This window comes from Aplysia californica, unplaced genomic scaffold, assembly GCF_000002075.1.
Source record: "Aplysia californica isolate F4 #8 unplaced genomic scaffold, AplCal3.0 scaffold00150, whole genome shotgun sequence".
NCBI classification, from domain to species: Eukaryota; Metazoa; Mollusca; class Gastropoda; order Aplysiida; family Aplysiidae; genus Aplysia; species Aplysia californica.
This window is the reverse complement of record NW_004797420.1, coordinates 676,276-698,967: the sequence shown is the minus strand read 5'-3', so window position 1 is coordinate 698,967 and position 22,692 is coordinate 676,276. Positions and strand designations below refer to the sequence as shown.

Here is a 22,692-nt window from a genome sequence, read left to right as displayed (position 1 = left end):
GGCAAGAGCAGCATTCATCATTCTCAGGAATATATGGATGTCTAAGGAACTGGGATTAAACACCAAACTGAGGATCTTCAAAACGAACGTGAAGACTGTTCTACTGTATGGTTCAGAGACATGGAGGCTCACAGCAGCATCAGCAAGGAAACTGCAGAACTTCGTAAATGGATGCCTACGAAGGATAGTCGGGATCAAGTGGTACGATCGAGTCACGAATGCTCAACTGTGGGAGAGAACAAGCCAAAGGCCAGTAAAGGAAGATATTCAGGTGAAGAAATGGAAATGGATTGGACACACCCTGAGGAGACCCCCGACAAGCATCATCGGGCAGGCTTTAACGTGAAACCCACAAGGAAAGCGTAAGAAGGGAAGACTAAAGATGACATGGAGTAGGTAGCGTAAACACGGCCTCGCGGGCTCTCGCGGCCTTCCGACCGCGTGGTATCGGTAAAATCGGGGTAATTCCGATCGCTGTTTCTTTGCTCTTTCGCTATAAAACACCAAATGCCGTACACCTTGTAAAAGTTCAGCTTTTCCTCGTTACAATGGTGTAAGTTGTTTATATGTCCGATTATTAGGAGCTGGAGAATCGCCGACGAAAGCGAAGCCCTCGGGGTCGGAATGCGAGGTCGGCCGGTTGAAAAATTGACATGCGTGCATTCAAATGCTTCGCAGAACGAGGGATGATTAAATACCGACTTTTCATTGGCGGAGAACTGTAGAGCTTTAAACGGGCTTTCCCGTGAGATAAGTTTAGCCTTTGGCGTCTTTATAGAAAGCTTTTAAAAATACCGTCAAAATGTTTAAAGATCCCTTTTTACACAAAATATGTATAATACCGACTTATAACAGGTATCAATTAAAAGATTAGTTCATTTTCTATTAGAATAAAGTTATTAACTTGGAATTATTTTTCATCAATCCTTCCGCGAGACTCAGACAGCATGTGACCCCGCACGCGGGTACACTACAATATAGAGCCGACTCGCTCGCCGCGGGGGCCGGTGCGGTGCCGGCCGGGTCAACGCTCAGTGTTTTTGTCGAAATAACAACAGATCATCGTGTTTGAGGCGATAAAATACTGATGTGTAAAGATCTCACAGTCTTGAAAAAAATTAGGCTCCACATATTTGTTATAGTGATTGTGCTCTGTTAATGTGGAGATGTTTAGTGCACTTGGTACTCTTTTATTGTCTGTCAAACATGGGGTTGCAGCCTGTGACTGACTTCAACAAATTTGATCAAATTTTAAACAACTACAATTTTCTTAAAAATTGACGGAGAGGTTAAAGAATGGTACCAAAATGCTCGGTGGATATAGGCCTTTCAAATGGAACAGATAAATTTGGCATACAGCTAGTTTGAAAATTTAGTTTTTGGTACCTACATGGAGACGAGCGGTACAAGCGGAAATTGAAAAAGCGGGAACATCATGGAAACAGATGGAAAAGGATGCTCAGGACAGACTTCGCTGGAGTAATGTTGTTGATGGCCTGTGCTCCACTGGGAGTTAAAAAGGGCAAGAGAGAGAGATAGTCAAAGCAGACCTTATGTTGTTGAAGCTAGAGAGGTGAGCAGTCTAAGTCTGATTCCCTGTAAAGAGTTCTCTGTTGACACCCACCCCTTGGCGCTCTTATGACCTTATGCAGTTGCGAGGGCCGTAAAACCCTCTACTATAAAAAAAAAGTTAAAATCTAGCAACATCTCTAATCTTTGACACTTATGACTTAATTGTGTTACAAATGCCGTAAACTCTTACTAAAACTAAACCAGAGTACCATTTAGTCTGTTCTGGGAGTGCTCCTCCTCTGATGCAGCTCCCTTGGAAAAACATGTTTGTCTTCTTTTAGCGAAAGGCAAGTTGAAATGCTTCTCTTTTCTCCCAACTGAAAACAGTCATAATTGTATGAATGCTGTGCTCTCTCTTACATCAATATTGTGGACTCTCCTAAATCTGATAACCCCTTGGCGCTCATATGACCTTATGCAATTGCGAGTGCCGTAAAACCTCTACCAAAACTAAACTAAATCTGATAAAAATTTCTTTGATCCAGCGGTTGAGGACTCCCCCAACGAGTCGAGTACACCGTCCTCCTTACAGGACGAGGTCCCTGAGCTCCGTCAGCTGAAGCGTCGCGGCCACACCATCTCCGTCATGAGCCCGGCTGGCCAGGTCAGGCACTCGGATGACTATGATGGCCGCTTGCAGTCCGGGGGACCCAAGGACGCTAAGGGTGGTCTCAGCCCCAGCTATGTGTTCCTGCAGCTGTACCAGTGCCACCCTATGGTGCAGAACCAGGAGGTACCACTGAGGGTACCCGATAATGACGTGAGTAGCCCAGGTTATAATGTGGACTTTGTGACTTTGTCTCTGATCTAAAGTCTACACACTGGCATCCATGGCGTTGTGTTTAGGCTTTTCGCTGTCATGGGCAGGAGATGTAAGTTTAATTCTCGTATAGGATGATTTTTATCTAACAGACCTCCTGAATGGTCTAAGTTGTGCTGATATGTGTATGTGTGTATATGTAATTTACAATTACATATATAAAATCCATACATTCTATCAGAAACAGTAACTAGCTAGTTGAATCTTTTTTGTCAAGGCCAACTTACATACTGCTATGTTTGAATTTTTCAACCAATTTTGTTTCAGAAATTTCGACGAACTATCGACATGCTGGATCATATCTACCCATACGAAACCCACAAGATCGGAGTGCTCTACATGGGCAAAGGACAGGTGTGTCTTGTTCACTAGTTCAGGCCTATGTTGAACTGTAATCTTTTATATTTTTTAGAGCACGCAGCTCTTGTTTGTCAATCACTGATAACCCCTTTTTTTTCATTTTTTAATTGTATTGTTTATCTCTTTTCAGAGGGGATATCTCAATTTTGTGCTGTGGCTGGAGGTCACTACTTGTAGGTTCTACTTCTTTTAGTATTCCTGTCATTTTTCTCTCTGTCTCTTGCTTTTTTCATGACTAAATGACAAATATTGTGTAAAATGATATTTTCTTTACTCAAACTCTGTTGTTTTTTAAATTTCTTTTCCATGTACAGTCGAACCTGCCTTAACGGAAACCTGTATAAAACGGAAACCTGTCTTAACGGAATTTCCCCGCTCCCCCCTTGATATATTCCTCTTTAAATACCTGTATAAAACGGAAACCTGTCCAACGTGGAAACGGAAAGAAAAATCCGCTCCCTTCCGAGGGTTTCACTTGTCTAAGATGGAAAATGCTTTGCCCGCTCAACCCTGATTTAAAACAAAACTCGCAAGTTTAGTTCCACCGGCTATAAACTATAAACTTAACGCAATGGCCGTGAGCGCGGGCGAAGAAGGAGAGTAGGGGTGCAATTAGGGGGTAGATGTTACCCCATCATGTGAGCCCTGAGCGATGCAGATGGTCAGTGTAGTGTGGATGTGAAATCTCACGACTGCCCGTGAGAGTGCTCGAGTAGCCAGCCACTACGAAAACTTTCCTGGGTAGCCAGAAGCCAGAGGTGTAAAATTAGATTGACCAATGCCGCTCTGATCGTAGGCCAGCCGAGAAAAGAGTTCCTCGAATCGTTGTTACAATGATGGCAGTGAGGGGTGGCACTGGTGGGTGGGGCTAAGGGTGGAAGCAAAGGAGACGTTCAAACGTTGCTGTTTTTAATAGGTCAAACAGTGGTCCTATGAAAAGCAAGCACTTGTGGTAATTGGATAAGTAAAACTGACGCATGTCATTATCAGACAGGATAGCAGTTGAGAGGTGTGAAATTTTGACCACTGCTTGCCGTTCGGACAAGCCATCCTTGATCCCACCGGCTGGGCCTTTGAACCCCCCCCCCAAATTCCCCTGTCTAAGACGGAAAATGCCTAAGACGGAATTTTTTTCCCGTTCCCTTGCGATTGCGTCTTACGCAGGTTCGACTGTACCATGCTTTTTGTCTGCCATGAGGGCTTTTATGGATGATTTTTTGAAGCAATGATTCTTTTTTTTTTTTTACATTTCCTCCTTCATCTGTAATATAGGTAGAATCCTCTTTGTTTGATTGGGTGCACCGTTTATACAGTTGATGTAATGCTGGGCTATTCTGTGGATGGTTTGAATCTCTAATCTCCAAAGAAGTGGTCTTCAACTTTGTTTGGGGAGTTTTCAAAGACTTCCTCCTGCTTGGCTTTGTTTATCAGAGATGGGCGTTAGATTTAGAGGTCAGGCTTCAAATAACCTTAATGCTGAATAGGGCATTAAACACTTTCATTTGCCATTTACCTTTGTTTGATGTATTGTTCAAACTGCTCCGTAGCCGAGTGATGAGAGGACGCTGCTGGGTAACGAGTTTGGATCCCCACGCTACACAGAGTTTCTTCAAGGCTTGGGTCAGATGATCAGCATTGAGGAGGCAGAGCGGGACAAGATCTACCTGGGCGGCCTCAACCCCAGCGATGGAAAGTTCACCGTCACCTGGCAAGACGAATCACTCCGAGGTTAGGCAGGGATAGACAGAGAAAATTCTTTATATTTATGCCATATAGGGAATGTTTAATTTTCCACATACAGAAATTGCTGGCTAAGCTGTTTACAGCGTGTCTTTGTGTATAATTGTGTCTACTAAGTAGAGACATCTGTATATCTCTTGATTTAGTTTGCAATTTCACCAGGCTGAATTTACTTGGTTTTGTGCAGACAGACAGACCAGGAGCAGGAGTTCATGCTGCTTTTATGTCTGCCTTTTTCTGCCAGCAATGAAAACATTTTCTTCTCTAAAATTTTCTCATTTGTGGTCCTTTCATGTTCTCTAGTCCAGCTCTCTCATCTTCTTTCCTCTTGACTCTTTCACCCCCTTCCCCACCCCACACTCCTGACCCTTTCTCTGCTCCTGTCTTCTTAACTCCCGACTCCTTAGTGCTGTCTTTCAGCCACACCCCCTCATTGGGTAGGTAAGGTGGAACACCTAGCCTTTTCGGATATGGATGAAAAATCTTGGAGGTACAGAGTGCATATTGTGCACATTAAAGATCCTTTGGTGGACTTAAAATCAATAAGAGGAGGCTCTGGCCGCCACCAGAGCAAAATTCTAAATTCATTTCTACCAAAACTGATTTTACTCTAGTTACTGTAAAAATACAATAGCGTACCTTCAAAATTGGAATTTGGCTGCCTTAAATTTGAAGGTAAGGTTCCTGTAGGGACAACATTAATGACATAAAAATCAGTTGCGCTGCAGATTGAAGAACCAGCAGTCAACTTACCTTCAGATCTAGCTAGAGGACGCAAAGAAGAAGAATTTGCTAGCAGGCTAGATAGGATGTTGTATCTCATGAAATGGTACATTGCTCTATTTTACTTTGTCCTTTCCATCACACTTTAGCTTTGTTCTTATATATGCTTCTCATGTAAGTATTAGTCCATCCCTCTGTGTTTCCCCCCCTCCAGTGATCTTCCACATTGCCACTCTGATGCCCACAATGCCAGGAGACACACGCTTCAACAACAAGAAGAGCCACATTGGCAACGACTTTGTCACCATTGTCTACAACGACAGTTCTGAGGACTACAAGAGTGGGACCATCTCTGTGAGTTGACCTCTTTATATTGTCATGTACATTTACTATTAAAGCTTGTAAGAGGTGGTATCGCTTAACAATATCTCAGAAGGGTTGTCTTAAAAGCCTCAACACAAGAAATTTACATTTGGTGTTTCTGTTACTAAAGACCATTCTTTACTGCACAGTGACATAAACTCAGGCTCACACTGGGGTTCAAACCTTCGAGTCTGGCAGCCTAATGACTTGACTTTTGACACCATTGTTGAGGTATCTGATAAATCTATCTTGACTTCTGTGAAATAAGTCCAACCTGTACTGGCATCTGTGATGAAATGGTTATGCTCTTAGTTGCTGCATGCAGAGTTCAATTCAAGAGTGAAGACGTTTATTTTATCAGTTATCTCCATCTGTCTATGTGGATGCTTAATCCCACTCAGCTCTTGTAAGCAAGGTCACAACAGCACTTTTTTTAAATTACTTAAATCGAGTCGATCATATTTTCTAACCGTAAGCCCAAACTTTGGAGTGTGGGACCCCCACTTCCCGCCCCATCACTGATATATGCTCTACTTTGTCTCCAGGGTCAGTTTAACTTTGTGAGCATTGTGATCCGCCCGCTGGACTATGAGAGCAATGCCGTTTCCCTCATCACAAAAGAAGGTGAAATTTTTCTCCTTTATCTCCACCCTCTCTTGTTATCTTTTCCTGCAAGTTTTCTATGATTGTCATGCAATGGTGTACATAGATTTGAATATATATTGATCGCTCTCTGTGACTCATGATTTGTATGCTGTGAATGTTTGTGTTTAGATCTGATCTCCAAATTGAAGTATGAAAGAAAAAATATTCTTTTTTGTATTGCCAAGTTTTTGTGATGGGGAGAGAGTTTTTTTATATTTTGTTTGAATTTTTTGTCTACTTCAAGCTGCTTTTTATGATTATATTTTTTTTCTTTCTCCGCACCCACAAATTTGGAAAATCAATGTTTTATTGTTGTCACTTTTCTTCATGACATTCAGTGTTGCATTATCACAAATATTTTGCTGTCGTCCCTTGTAAAATTAAACTGTGTACAGTGTCCCTCAATATTGTCTTTCCCAGTTAGTTATCGATGGTGTTATGCTCTAACCCTGTAACTAAAAGAATTAAGATAACTCTTCTTTTGTTCTAAAACCATTGCCGAGGTCATTCTGTGGGCCCTCACTGAAAATCAATTTGTATTCATTGTTGATTGTGTATATATACATATATCAGTACCTTGGGCTTACTTTTGTGTCTTTTCTCATCATTTAAATCAGAAGTTTTTTTTCTTACCTGTTGAAAGTTTCCAAGAAATCAAGTTACAGTCAGAGCATGGCACCAAACAGCTTTGTCTACCCATGCCCCACAGAAATAAGCCATGTATACTGTTATTCAGCATGTACCTGGGTGGATATCATATCACTTTACTTTCCCTTGAGCAAGCATAAAATCAAAAAATAATATTTGATTCCCTTCCTTAATGTAATCTAAAGTTGCTGGTGGTATGAGAGCGCAACTGATAGTACCTACTTTTCTTTCTGTCTGTTTCTTCTGTCTGCCTGTTTTGTCTGTTCCCTGCACTAGATGACAGTTGCGTCATTGTGCTGCTCTTTACTCAAAGTCCTCAATCAACAATCTTGCCCTACCAAGTTGGAGCGGTACTTAAATATTTTGATGTTTATTTCTCTGTTTCCCTTGTCATGCTTTCTCAAATTTTTTCTTCTGATTCTAGCGGAATTGAGAGATCAAATCACACCAGGTAGGGCCTAGTGGCTTGGCCCCTGTCCTTTCGTTCTGCACTGCTAGCGAAGGGATAACATAAAGCCCACGCTTGGCATTTTGTCGCAGACTCTAGTTGTACTCATAAGACAAAGCTAGATTTGTTGTTACTGAAAGAAATCAGGAGGCTATCCAGCTAAACGATAAACAGAGAAGAAAAAAGCCAAAACATGAATGTAAAAGTAAAGATTGAAGTACCCTGTGAATGGAAATAGAAATTTACGGTTATGAATGTTGTGAATAACAAGTAAATACTCTGAGTATATGTATAGAAAATAGAAATGGAAATTTGAAACATTGTGCGAATGAAAACATAAGAAAAAAAATTAAGTGTTAGGTGTTACAAATTTGTAAATGGAAAAATAAAAAAATCTAAGAATTACAGGGTATTTTTCTAAATTTATATTTGAAGTGTAATGGGAACAAAAATTTAAAACATAAGTAAGTTTTATGATTACATGAAAGAAAACTAAGAATTGCTGAGTGAGAAATGTATTCTTGTTTCTGTTTTTAAACAAATCAAAAGCTCCTTAGTAATTGTTCCTTACTAACTTGGTAACTTGAAAAGACTATAAACAGTCTGTTATTAACCTATATCACTGATTTCAAGTTCCTTTTATCTGTTCAGTCATTTCTTGAAGTTATTTGGTAATAAATGTCGCTGACTTACGAAGAGATAATGTTGTCTGCTCACAACTGAAGATCTAACTTGTTTCTTGTTAAAACAGTGTCCATGTTTTATGAAATCTAATTCTAAACATTAGTGGTCTGCACTTGACTTAAAATGATAAGAGTATCATTTGAACCTTTACCCATGTGTGCATAGGTACACCTTACCCATTCTCATATGGTATGTCTGTTCACATATTCTCTCTCTCTCTCTCTCTCTCTCTCTTTCTCTCTCTCTCTCTCTCTCCCTCTCTCTCTCTCTCTCTGTCTCTCTCCCCCCCCTTCTCTCCCTCTCTCTCTCTTTCTCTCTCCCCCCCTCTCTCCCTCTCTCTCTCTTTCTCTCTCCCCCCCCTCTCTCCCTCTCTCTCCCTCTCTCTCTTTCTCTCTCTCTCTCTCTCTCTCTCTCTCTCTCTCTCTCTCTCTCTCTCTCTCTCTCTCTCTCTGTCCCTCCTTTCTTTCACATTGCACACCCTAAACATCTTTCATCTTCACATACTATCTTTGTTGCAAATGCACTTGTTTTCTCACATGCACACACTCACACACACACACCATTTCTTTCTCTCCCTCTCTCGCACAAAGCTGAGCTGTCCTATTTGTTTATGTTCATATGTAGGTGTATATACAACAATATGTACTCTGCGTGTCCCTTCCCCTGTTTTTCTTTCTCCCTCTGTAATCTGAGTTTGGTGCGTGTTCCTTCGTCTCTTTCCCTATTGCCCACAAACTCACAATAACATAAGAGAGATCTCTATTTTCTCTATGATCGTCATTAATGCGATGAAACTTTCATAGATGATAAAAAAATTAAAGAATTAAAATGGAAAGAAAAATTAAGAAGCCTGTGAATGGAGTACATAAAATGGCCATGTTTATTTCTCTTTGCTGTTTAGCACAATGAGACATCTTTTGACTTAACCTCAGTTGGTTTTCCATTATATGAAGAACAGGACTTGAAAGTTATGTTCACAAAATTTGTCTAGTGAATTATTGTATGAATCACTTGACTGAGATAAGATTTTTTTAAATTACTTCATTAAATTAATGAATGAAGTTTCTTGAATTAAAATTCCTTGAATAATTCAAATGAAATTATGCATTTTCAATTGATATGGTTTTCTAAAATATAGTGGGACCATTGATTATCCTGTACTGAAGTACTGAATTGTTTTAAGTGAAAGAGATGTTCTTTATGTCATTAAGATGTCTCAGTTGAAACAAGACATTGGTTTTTGTATGATATTATATCAACCCAGGATGATTGTTTTCAAGTAGAAAAATACTTGTGTGAAATAGAAACCATTGGTTAAGTTGTAGTTTCTAAGATCTCATAGTCATATTTGAGAAACTTCTTCTTGCTCATCATTCCATTCTTATTGTTTTGGATAAATGGACACACACACACATATTCACACTCGTACAGATTCTTTAAGGTTGAGAGTAGACTTAATACAGGTCCCCATAAAGCCTTAACCTGTCACTGCAGCTGTGTGATGGGTGTGCCTCTGAGTGCTCTCACCATTGTGTATGTGTGCATGCACTTGTTCTATCCCTGCAGAGTTTTGCCTATACATGCAAGCTTAATGGCTAAAATGCGGGCTTACCTATCTTATGTTCAATAACGTAAAACTCTGTGAATTGTTCAGAATTGACTCTTGGTTTTTTTAGTTCAACAAAATAAACAGTTTTTCTCTTTAGTGATCCTTTTTCAGAAGACACTATCACTATTTGTTTCAATTTTTGTCTGTGAATGGTGACATGCTCAGAGAGCAGGTATTAGTATATGTGTGTGTAAATGTGTGTGCATGCGCATCTGTGTATCTGATGTGTGTGTGTCTCTCTCCATTTAGGTTCCAGTGGTGAAATGAAGGGTAAGGATCTGAACCTCCTGCCTCTTAGTCTTTCCCTCTTTTCCTTCTCTCTCCCTCCTCTCTCTTCCTCTCTCTCCCTCTCTCTCCCCCTCTCTCCCTCTCTCTCTCTCTCTCTCTCTCCTATCTCTCTCGACTTTCTCCCTCCCTCCCTCAGTGTCAGCTGTCTTCCTCAGCCTGGCTTATCCTGATGCTTGTCTCATCTACTGACCCTACCTCTGACACTCTGAGCTCTGTCCTTCCCGCTTATTTAACAAGGTGAACTCTTGGGGTGCTACTGGTGTCCACTGCAGACTGACCTGTGATCTCTCAGCATGTGTAGGCAGTGTGTAGAATGCGGTACAGTAACCTGGCAGGTTGCCGCTGGCTTGTAATTGAAACTTTTGAACTTTTGCTTGGCTTTGTCTACAGCTTTCATCTTGCATAGACATTTTTATTTCTTTTATTTTCATTCTCCTTTTTATCACAAAGGCAGTGTAATTAAGAAAACAGACTATTTGCTTTTAGAATAATATCTTTACCATGTAAGCGTAGAAATATTTTGCCTCGAGAAGGTGCTTCTGATAGGTCTTCTTTTCTTTCCCTCTGTTGTTTGTTTACCTTGTCTTGCTTTTCTTCTGCACTAGATCACCTATATCCTGTCGATGCGTTCTCTTTACTAAAACTCTAAAGATTACAGCAGCAAATGAAATTGCTTCCATCTACATCGGCCTTTGTCTCTCTGTTGCTAAAGTGAGCACTAGTCTCATAAACATCTGAAGAGTATCCCACTATGACTTGAAGACGGTCCACACACCGCCCATCATTCTTCATTGTTGCTCCCCTCCAACCCCCCCCCCCCCAAAAAAACCCACAAAAAAACAAACAAAACAACCCCCCCCCCCCCCCTTTTTTTTTCCTTTTTTTTTTCATTGAGAGTTAAACTGATCAAGTAGTGTTTGTTGACTGGAACCCTTTGAAGGAAATTTGATCAGCTTGGTAGCAGCATCTTGCAGTTCTTATTATACAAAAATAGAAAGAAGTCAGATTAGTGTGTCGGCCTTTTTAAGTTTGCATGGGATGTGGGTGGGTGGAGGGTGTCTTGGGTAGATCTTGCTTCTTCATTCTGTTTCTATTATATTGTATCTTTCTGTTTGTGTTGCTTGCTCGTAGCCTTAAATGGATATCACTGTGTCAATGAGAATTTCTTTAACAACACTCACACACATATAGTGCTGACCTAGTAGATCATATCACATTCAGCTTGTTATCGCTAAAAATCCCATCGGTGATTGGAATTATATTTTTACTATCAATTATGTAATGACAAACGGGGAAAGAATTGTATAATTAGAATCTCTCTGCCCGCTTTACTTCCCATGGCAGTACTGCTTGGATTTCCCATAACCCTTTTGCATGCATGTATATACTGATTTACTATCACCAACCAAAGTTTGATCTCCAACACTTTTTACTTCTCTACATTTTCTGTTTTGGATGAGATTTGCGCTTTCATCACTCTTGCACTTTTATTTTTTTTACTAATGTGCTTGGGGGTTTCTGTTTTTATCATATGTAATGATCTTCATTTGTTCTTTTTCTCTTTATTAAGAAATATTCTCCTCTGCGAATGTATTGGTGACATTGTCAGACACTGACGGACAAACTATTGTTATTACTATGTAACAAACAGTCAGTCTTTGTTCTCCAGACTTTTTGCTCATATAGATCAGTAGTGTAGTTGCACCCATCCCTTACTAATCATATCTGTTAGCTAGTAGCTGTAGCTCCTACTTCTTTGCTATCTTTATGATATTTGGCTCTGTTCATTTGAAGTTACTTAACAATAAAAAAAACACTTTTCTTTAATACACCTGTCTTGTACTGAGCCTTGTGGCAATGTGTGCTTCAAAATTACAAGCACAAAACAAAACATACGTATATTAATGTATAAAATAACAGTTTAAAGCTGAAGAATACTTTCTCTGGCAATTACTTTTTATTGTTTTATTCTCTGTAACACAGTTTCTCTTGTGGAGTGAGTAAAAAGCTATCTTTGTGGTACTAGTAACTGCTAGTGGACTAACAACAACCTATTCTTTCTCTATCCCAACTCACTCTGGGAGTTTTTCCTGTGTGTTGCACAATGAGTGAATGTCTGTGGCCTTCATTGTATTGGCAGTGTAAACTCCAGAGCTATGCTTTAGAGTTAATTGCATATAGATTGAGATGATGAATCTGTGTGACTTAGCTATAATTTATGTGTTGAGGCAGATTCTAGGTAAGTATAATATGATATCTGTTATCGGACTCCCTTTGCAAGCTTCGCCAAATGTAATTTTTACTCCTTTCTGAGCATATTCAGATACACCATTAGTTATAGCTAGTTTGCAAAACACCACAGAGAGCAGAGTGCACCAGTTCATAGCAAATAGATAGTTGTCACTGACTTATGGTAGTTTATCAAACCCCCCATGGATGGTTGAAAGACATATTATCTTTCTGATATTTTTTTCCTGTTTTGTACTTTTCTATTAATCAAAATACATGTGCACACCCAAATACCAGTCCACATCATGAGCACAACTTTCACACCAGGTTTATTTTCACTAAATGTCTTCATGTGAGTAGTGAGGGTTTGTGTTTGTGCAGTCTCGCCCATTGGTAAATGGTACCTGTCAAGCATTCAGTTATCCACACTCAGTGTGACTCAGACACTATTCAGGTGTTAGGCTACCTACTGTGGAAACCAAATATAACAGGCCCGGTAATAACAGGGATCCGGTAATAACAGGGAGTTTTTAAATCCCCGTTTTTTCCTACTCTTTGTCTCTATTAAAAGTTATCGCAATAACAGGGCCTCATCGGATCCCAATCTGTTATAGCAGGGACAAAGGCTCGTTAACAATGTGTAAAAAGTAAGAGAGAGAGAGAAAGAGAGAGTAACGCAGTGATGGAGCAAGCCCGCGCAAACCACACCACTGCAAGCACATGCAACGGGTGAAGCGAGAGGGCTGCGGTGTGCTGCCGACTTCGATCGAGCCTTAAGCCTAGCTGCAGGCACACGTCATGCGCAAGCCTGCCACATGACCACGAGAGAGGGCTGCAGTGTGCTGTGCTGTTTGTGGGTACTTGTGGCAAGGGAAACTACCCATGAGATAAAATACAGCTGGATTAGTCCACAAATGCTTACAAGTTACTTTCCTTGCATTTCTGATTTAAAAGGGATCTGATATAACAGGACTTTTTCTCTGGTCCAGCCATCCCTGTTCTCAGGTTTCCACTGTATAAGGTCCTTGTGTGCATGTGTTTGTGAATGTGTGGTAACATGAGTTTCCCTGCATTTCCCCAGATATCGCAGACATCCTGGGCCACACACATACCAAGATCATCTCTGATGCCAACCTGCCCCTGCTGGTCAGACAGATTGCTGTACACTGTAACGTGAGTAGTTGTGGATCTCTCATGTGTTGGTTTCTGTGTATGTTTGTGAGGGTACTGATATGTGTCTATGTAAGAGAGTACCACTGTGTATGTGTCTGTGAGAGTGGGATTATGTGTTTGTGAGGGTGTGGAAGTACTAATGTGTGTATTAGAATAGAGTTGGTACTGATGTGTGTTTGTCTGTATGTGAGAGTACTGATGTTTGTCTTGTATGTGAGGGTACTTATGTGTGTCTTGTATGTGAGAGTACTGATGTTTGTCTTGTATGTGAGGGTACTTATGTTTGTCTTGGACGTGAGAGTACTGATGTGTGTCTGTCTGTGAGGGTACTGATGTTTGTTTGTCTGGTGACATCTTTTTTCCCAGCTGGCCTCAATGGTCCTGCAGAGACAGCAGTCCACACTGGGCACGCCCGAGGTCTTCGCCTCCAACTGGCTGGAGCGTTTGCGTCAGATCAAACTCCTCAAGCGCAGGATCATAGAGTACCAGCCGGAAGAGGCAGGCGGTGAGCCCACCAGCCCCTCCCATGTGTGGCCTCCCCCAGGGGCTAGCGGAGACACAGGGTCTGGTGGTTGTGAGGACTTCACCGACTACTTGTGATTTCTAGTGACCCAATTCCAGCATTATCGATCGCCAGTACTTTAATGATATTTGCCAACTGCTTGCGTATTTGATCAACTTGTGAATTCCATCAAATGCAAACCTCTTCTACTGCCTCTGATAGTGCACATATGTGGGTTATTCTTGAGGGGGCTGGGATTGAACCAGTAGTGTTTCAGTGATTGATTTTTCCAGAGTTTTTATCCCCACTGCTTGTAATGTTTGATTTGAAGTTAACCAAGTTGCGCAGATCATTTCAAGTCACTGTAGAGAAATCTGAGTGGTAGGTCTGTCATAATTAGTTCAGTTTAACTGAGATAGTTTCACTGTATTGTACAGGACAGACACAAAAGTGTGGGGTGTTTTTTGTGAACCTTTTGCTTGTTGGCAATTGATGGAGGCTTGTGATGGGGAAAAGCACTCCCTCTTTCTGTTGACAGTTGCCATGACTTTTTGGTCTTTGACTTCATTCCTTGACTGTTGTCTGTTTGCTTTTTTATTACATCGTCTTTTTATTTTTACTGGTTTATTTTTTTTTAAATGTATAATGTATTTAGTATAGCTTGTATTGGAAGTGTCCTTGCCAGGCAACGTAATTCCAGGTCCATGAGCTTTTGATAAATAATGTGTGTATGTTGTACTCATCTCTATACGTGTTGGAGTGGGACCTGGAGGAGAGAAGGGCACTCTAAATGTCTGCTTTAAGTGAGCCCTGTCATGGCTGTGTTTAATTCCCCTTTCCTCCCCTTTTGGATCTCGGTTTTATCCTTTGCTTGTTCTGCTGGAGTTAACTGCTGGGAGAGGGTGGAGCTCTGAAACTGTTCAGTTATTCAGGAAAATGTTCTGCCGGGGGAAAAAATGGTTAATGACTCTTACCCAGTCTGCACTTTTATCCTGTTGGAGAGCAGAGAGTTGCTGAGGACATCCAATCTCTGTTTTGTGTTGCTGTAGAAATACTAAAGTGCTTCCCCTTGCCCCCCCACACTGATCTTGAGTGTTACAAGTCAACTGATGGGGACCGTGTCACCTTCTTGATTCCTGAAGAGGACAGCTGGTACATAATGGCTTCCGACTCTCAGGGGTATACTGTTATCTCTGTTGGTGCAAGTGTGATTTTGAACTAAGGTTCTGATGACCGTTGCTCAAATACTTAAGGGGGAATTCTTGGACTTAAATTGTTGTTGTCAGGACTCTAGTCCCCACTGAGTTCGGTCCTGTCAGAAATTGACTTTAAATCTGAGGCTATGCCTCTTAAACTATCTCACAGTGTTGAGGGGTAAAAAAATCCCAGACCATACCATTCCCCTGTATCTTTGGCAGAGCCACTTGTGTACCATATATGGAGGGTCCAGTCTGTGACTGTGCAACTCCCCTGGATGTCTTGACTTACCCATTTCATTGTTTTATTAATTAAATGGAAGATTAAAAAGAACGTAAATTTGGTGTCCACCTTTTCTTTTTCCAGCCCAAATGCCCTCCTGGTTGGAGGAGCCATTGGTAGGCAGGTAGGCTGGTGCTGATTGTACTTTCATGGTTTGCTTTCTGTCGGCAACAATTTATCATAATACAGGTACTTGTACAATTTGCGGTTTGATTGTCAATGCCGTCAGACTCTAGTCAACTCTTTATTATAATAGCGGGGACAGATGTTGATTATTCATGTACACCAAATTTTTCAAGTCGTCCTTTGTCATGCTTGATCCTGCGTGGTGGGACCACGGTTGGGCATGACTTTGTTGCTTTGGAGGGATGTCAGTGTACGGGGCAGTGCCTCGTTATATCTTGTCTTGTAATTGGAGGGTAGAGACATTACTGTTGCCCTGTAGATTCACAAACTCTGGGGACCACTGAGTGAAAGTAAGTAAAAATGTTGTTACATTGTCTATTCTGTTGTACATTTTGGCCACATGTTGCTGCACATGTGGAGCTTTCTTGCGGATTTTGAGGATTACTTGATCAAAAGATTTTCTTTGTGTACTTTATTATTTTCAAGTGTCATAGTAAGGCTTTTAAGTGTTACTGAATGTATTTGAATCTTTTATCGAAATTTCACTACTTAAACATGATCAGTTTTTAATAATATTGTCATTTGTGGATCTTATTTAATGTATTTTTTTACTTTTCAGTATGGCTAAATTAAAATATTCCTTTAAATGATGGTTTCTACACATCACTGAACGGTATTACTAATTAAACTAGTGCATGTGTGACCCAAAGATACCTCTTTTTATTAATAATTAAAATTTCTGCAGTATGAGTGTTGTGGTGTGTATTAGAGCCGTAAGATATTGGCAGGCCTCCGCTTGTGCCATAGGTTTAGTGATACATATAACACAGTGCGGTACAAGATCCTGTTTTCTAGCACACACTGCTGTCTTAATGGGCATTGTTGGGACATTTATATGCATTTTTTGTGTCATAGTCTTCGTCTTGACCTCAAAATAGCTTTAACTCATATGTGTGAGCCCACAATCATGTGAACATTTCTCGTAACCACCAGCACAGTCACCGATATGTGTTATATTGCGCTTCTTGTGCATTACCCTGACTTTCCCTTCACTAGTCACTAAACGGCTTTGTCAAACTTGTTCTCCTCAGCGTTGTTCCCTTGGCTTTTATTCCCCAAATGTTGTTGGTGTTCCGTCATAGGCTGGTGCTGTACAGAGCTTGAATTTGACAACTTTCAACTTGGTGTGTATTTGTAAACTATGCTGAAAGTGAAAGAGGTATTGCTTGGCCTTTGACAAAACTTTTTATTCCTGATTTTTGCAATAAATTGTTCCATGCTTTGAACAGTGTGTTCTTTATTCAATGAAATTTGTTTGGATTTTTTCCCCACAGTTCTCTAAGTTCAAAAGAAATTACTTTTAGATTGGCTTACCCACAGAGTGAGACAGCCTACCTCAAGCCAATCAGCCCGGTGCTGTCAACATTGTTTTAGCCACATGAGCAGAGAGTGTCCCTCCTGCTGTGTTTTCAGACCTACTAGCACAATGTATACTGACACAAATATAAGGAACAACTTCAAAGGGAAAACAAAGAAGAACCTGTACTGGCCTCTAGATACCCATACAGTGCTGGGAGCATGCGCAACGTATATAAGTACATAGATATATCGTCGGCCTTGTGATAAAACCGACTAACCCCAGCGGGGTAAATTTTACAGGAGAAGGAAAAAACTGTTTTATTTCAAAACAAAGGTGTCTAAAGATAAATCAATGCTTTAAACACCTATAAAAACACTTTACCGAAAAACTGTAGACCTTTTTTCCTTAAAAAATCGCTTTTAATGAAACTGCGTGGGATGGACGGTTATGTAGCTCAAATTTTTCCGGATAAAACCGACCAACCCTCAATTTTGTGGGTTGGCCGGTTTTATCAGGAAGCCACTGCTGGCCTTGAGTGCAACAACAACAACAACTACAACGACAAGGAGAGGGAAGTTGAGGAGGAGGAAGGGAAGAAGAAAAAGAGAGGGAAGTGGAGGAGGAGGAGAAGGATAAGGAGAGAGAGGAAAAGGAGGAGGAGGAGGAAGAAATAGAAAAAGAAGGAAGAGGAGGAGGAGACTATCAGCTGCAGTCATTTCAGTGCTATGGAGCCTTTTTCGGGCAAAAAAAGCAGTGACAAAGTTGAAAATTAACTAGAAATAGAAGAAGCAGAGCACAGCAATGGGTCTATTAACTGAACTACATTTGAAGTAGAAGAACTGGAGATTCGAAGGGTAAGGGAGAGCAGCTACAACAAAAACCAAAAAAACAATTTATGACAGTGTCTGACACGATACTATTGATACCGGATGGTCCTTCAAATACCTGGAAAAAAGTAATACTAAAAGAGAAATGAAGGCAGAAAGCCACACAAAAGCTCCGCTACCTCAGCAAAGGTTTGAGTGAAGTTAGTTACATCATAGTATATTATTATTATACAAAAAGACTTCGTAAGTATCAAAGAATACCCCAACTTTCAAGGTGCGTGGCTTGACAACTACTTTATTGAGTTTTCTCAACAATAGACCATTCTGTCTCACTCTGTGTCCAATGGCTATAGCATGGCAATACGACTAAAGGTCACCTTTGTTTTGAAAGACTCTGCAATAATCGAATTTGACCTGTTCGCTTTCAAAGCTTCTTACTGGGGCAAAATGTCATAGTAACTGTGGTAGCATTGTGGTACGACAGCCTCCAACTCCTGTAGATGCTTATACTGCCTGGCAGCTATCTTCACTGTATTTGTAGAGAGGTCCAGCAGTAACTGTCGTACAGAGAGTGCTCAGCTTTCTTAGTCCTTGCAGCACCTGCCATTCATCATCAAAGTTCAGCTTGTACTGAATTGTAAAGACTGGAGTGTACTTTGATGCCGGCAAGTCAGTGACAGTAGGATCGTCTGCTTTTCTCCATGGGTGGATTGTTTTGTACTCGCCGACCTTTGGCAAATCTTTGAGAAAGCTGTGGTCCATGTACATAACTTCATGGGGCCTGGGGATCCGTCTGGCTTTGAGCATGATGTTCACGTAGTCCACTGGGATGTAATTTAGTTCGTTGTTGTTGTTTTTTACCGATCGCTTAATAATAGTGCCATAGACTAAATATACCTCCATTTGGGTATGGCCCTTAGTGAGAATTTCTACTCAACTGTGATGTCAAGCTCTTTGGCCAGCGAGGCCATTGCACTCACCAGGGTGGCATTTCTGTTTTGGTAGTTGCACCCATCATTGTAGATGATGAAATGGTTGAAGTCAGTCGCTTGCGATCTCAGTCAGACTCGATGAAAACTGTTGGAGCTCAGACCACCGTCACTTTCATCCCAGACATATCATCTGGCGTCTCTAGTGGCAAGATTCTAAATCGTAAAATTGTGTACAGCCAGTTAGGTTCTATAACATAAGGCGCGTGTCTTTAGCGATGGTACCAAGAGGACGCACTGGATCCCCATACAAAGGACACACACTTTGTTCTCTGGGTTCAGTGCAGCCTCCCTGTCCTTCTCATTCTCTGCTTGAGATGCAGCTGTAATCATATTTCATGAGTTGTGTATTTCGTTTCTGTGCGGTTTCCTGATTCGAAGCTGGTGCAAATTCGCACAGGTGTCTCTTGGTTGAAAGTAAATCCCAATTGTTTCTCTTGAGCTTTTGGCAGAACACTTGATAGCTCAATGTTTTTTTCTGCCTCTCATCACATTTCTCCATGTATACTCCATGCAGATCTGACGTGTTCTGGATTGTCATCTGGAGGCAGGATTGTCAAAAAATTCCTCCTTATGAAACAACTTGTCATCCTGGGCTCTCTCGTGGTGGGCATGATGTGTTCTTGGGGAACTTTTTTTTTTTTTTTTCGGAGAAGACACTTTAAATAAACCAGTGGGTCAGGCCTGCACTGTTCATGAAGATTGTTTTTCAAATAGGAATTCTTTAACCGTTGACTCTTTTTAAGTGGTATTGAAGGGTTTAATTTTTTCTTGGGTTTTCACATGCTGTGTAAGATCTCTTTTTGTCTATCCTGTTTATCATGGCATATTCCTAGGCTCTCTTTTCCTTCAAAGAGAAAGAGTGACTAGTGATGTCTTTGTATTTTGTTCAAACCAGTTTACAACTGCAAAGGACGTTAAGTTCACAGCCTGCTCGCTTTTTGTCTTGACATATTATGTAGAGGCATTCCCAGCTCTTTCAACCTCTTCTTTTGTTGCCCTTCCAATCGTTTTCATCCCGTGTACTTTTTGCAGAGATCAATGGTGACATAACGGTTGTATCATCAGCTGATGAGACATTAACCTGGTCACATTATTCCATTGCGCTGAGGGTCAGAGGTGACCAAACAAGAGTGGCATCCTCTGATGGAATGTTATAGCGTTATGCAAATTAAGGTCTGATATAAGGATTATATGACACTGAGAAAATAATCAATACAAAAGACAAAAGAAATGAACAATCAAAGAAAGTCGAAAGACATTTTAGAAGATGACTGCAATAAACACTGCAAGTGAAAAAAAGAAGAAGCACTTAAAACAACAATAATCTTTGGGGGCAGGTGGTGAGCTGGACAGGTCCAACAATTTTTTTTCTTTCTGAGCGAGTTAGTAAAGAAATAAATGCTTTCGACTTCGTCCATTCAATTGTGAAGAAAAAAAAACATTAGGAGTAGGAGAAGAGACAGTATAGTCCGAAGAGGGGAAAATTAATGCCTTCATAATTTGGTGACTTTCCAGCACAAAGACAAGGAAGAACACGTGGACAGAAAAAATAGTGTCATATAAAACAAAATCCAAAAAGATGCTTTTTAAATACTGACATTGTCGAGAGATTAACAGTTCAGTGGGAACAGTGGGGAGTTTTAGTCATTAATAACACTATCAACAGCATTAAAAACGAAGTAAAAAGAGGAAGCAACTACATCTATACAACTCCCCAATGAAACCAACAAGAAATATTATACACAATTTTCAATATTTAATATTCCTTTTAGGAGAGCTCCCACGGTTACGTGAGCGAATTCTTGACTATCAAAGGTCTGAATCTGATGTCAAACGAAGTCCGTAGACGAGTCGAAGCCGGGGTTAGTCGGTAACGTAGCAAGTGGCCCCTCATTGTTAGCTCGACAAAAACAGCCAACCCTCATTCCCTCTCTCGCAGGTGGGATAGTCGGTATTATCGGGCTAAAGTCCGATGGGTGCCGGGTTATACGGTTTTATTTCTAATGTTTTAAAGACATTTCTAGACAAAATTCAGACCTGTCTTTGAGTGAGCATATGAAATGGACAATACTATCGATAGGGCCAATAAAAAGTGTTTTGATATTTTGTGGGTTAGTCGGTTTTATCACAAAGCCGACGATATATAAATTCAAAGGTAAGGGGAAAGAACTGGTACTGTTAGTAACAGCCTCCATCCAGTTATTCACATTTCAACATTAGCTCTTGGGCAAGTGGTAGCAGTCTGTGGTATATGGCATGGGGGAAAGTCTGATCTGCACAGTGACCCGCCAATACCAGACAGCAGGAGGATCTAGTGGTAGCCTATATGGTGAGATATGAATGAATGTTTTCAATACCTGAAACAGTACTCCCAACAAGCAGGGCATCTAGGTTGGGATGAGATTGTGAATTTCTCAATACCTCTTTTTACTTTTTGGACAATAATAATAAATAGCATTTGTACAGCGAAAATTCCCGCCTAACAGCAAGCTTTATGCATTTTATAATTCATATTATTACCCTAGCAGACCTGATAGAATTCTAAATCAATCTCAACTTCCTTGGAAGCATGCAATGCAAGCTGCCATTTTATAGGCACTAAAACACTAACATTTTGACAAAATCTTTCCCTGTCTTTGGTGACCACGTACTCATTCACACCTAGGTGAAGTGAGAGAAATTCTTGTAAAGTTCCTCCCAAGGACGCGACACCGGGCCTAAGGCTTGAACCCCGGAACCAATAACCTCATGATTACGAGTCTGGTAGCCTAACCGAATACTAGTGTGACTACAATATCTGACCTACCACCCAGCCCTATCATACAACCAAAAGCTAAAACGAGTATCAACAATTTGAACAATGGTGAGAAACCACAAGAGACTGTTCAAAACCGCCGATATAGTCTAGATCTATCAGGTAAAAATAGTATTGTCCCAGGAGTCAGCACAACTGGGTAGTCACTCATAGTATCACTCACATACAGCACAAAGTCTAGAGTCATGTTTCTGTTTAAACTGGGTTTTATTGTAAGTCTATCTATATATATTTAATCTATTAAATGTCATCGTACAAGAGAGTGACAACATGAGCTTAAGCCTAAACATCAAGAAAACCAAAACGATGGTGATAAACAGAAAAACTCCAATCCCAACATGCAATATCAAAGTCAACGATACCACCCTCAAGCAAGTACAACATTTTAAATATTTGGGGACCATTATATCATCAGATGGTAAGTGTCACACCGAAATTAATAGCCGCATTTGCCAAGCAAAAGCAACCTTCCACAATATGAAACAGATACTAACAAACATCAATCTGTCACTGGAAACGAGGAAAAGAGTACTAAAAAGCTACATCGAGCCAATCCTATTATACGGGTGCGAAGAGTGGACAATCAATAAACAGCTGGAAAGAACAATTGTAGCGACAGAGTTGTGGTTCATAAGACGCACGCTACGTATCCCATGGACAGCTAGAAAAACAAACGAAGAAGTACTGGTTGAAGCAAATTATAGACAATAAATTATCACGAATATAAGAAAACGACAGGCAAATTTCTTCGGACACACAATGCGGAAAGAAGCATTAGAGAATATTGTCACAACAGGAAAGTTTGATGGAAAGAGAGGCAAAGGCAGACAGAGGGAAAAGATACTGGACAAGATGACAACATGGTTGGGAGCAGCAAGAACAACAGACACAATTGCTGCAGCGAAGGACAGTGTGAAGTGGAGGTCCATGGTCGCCCACGCCAGTCGGCAAGGCATCGAATGATGATGATCTATATATATATATATAATTATTATCTGTTTTATCAACACATTGATGTTCTCAAAAAAGTTGTCTCAACAAGTTGAACGAGCCTGAGCTATGGCAGAGAGAAATTAAGGCTAATAATGAAGACAACTTCAGCAGTCTTTGAAGTCTTGGGCCCGTTTCTCCACAAAAAGGAAGAGGAAGGCCACGCAAAAGGTGGATCGAGGGTCTCAAGGAAACCGTAAGAAAACATAAAATCACAACTGAAAGAACTGCGGAGCTGGCCTACAATAGAAAACTGCAACTCCCATCGACGCTTAACGGCAACAGAGGATGAAAAAGTA

The 22,692-nt window shown here is 40.7% G+C and overlaps 1 protein-coding gene across 2 annotated transcripts in view; it reads left to right on the top strand.

Moving 5' to 3' along the window:
- The window catches only part of LOC101847034 (tuberin), a gene marked incomplete in the record, with an annotated part of 55,944 nt that extends 39,249 nt beyond the window's left edge, over window positions 1-16,695 (top strand). The window contains 9 exon segments of one of the 2 annotated variants that reach the window (XM_035969487.1): window positions 2,058-2,332; window positions 2,660-2,746; window positions 4,300-4,480; window positions 5,430-5,569; window positions 6,124-6,202; window positions 7,296-7,322; window positions 9,862-9,882; window positions 13,211-13,302; window positions 13,669-16,695. In XM_035969487.1, coding sequence (XP_035825380.1) covers window positions 2,058-2,332; window positions 2,660-2,746; window positions 4,300-4,480; window positions 5,430-5,569; window positions 6,124-6,202; window positions 7,296-7,322; window positions 9,862-9,882; window positions 13,211-13,302; window positions 13,669-13,902 — 1,136 coding nt within the window. 2 annotated transcript variants of the gene reach the window in all.
- Window positions 16,696-22,692: the final 5,997 nt, after the last annotated feature.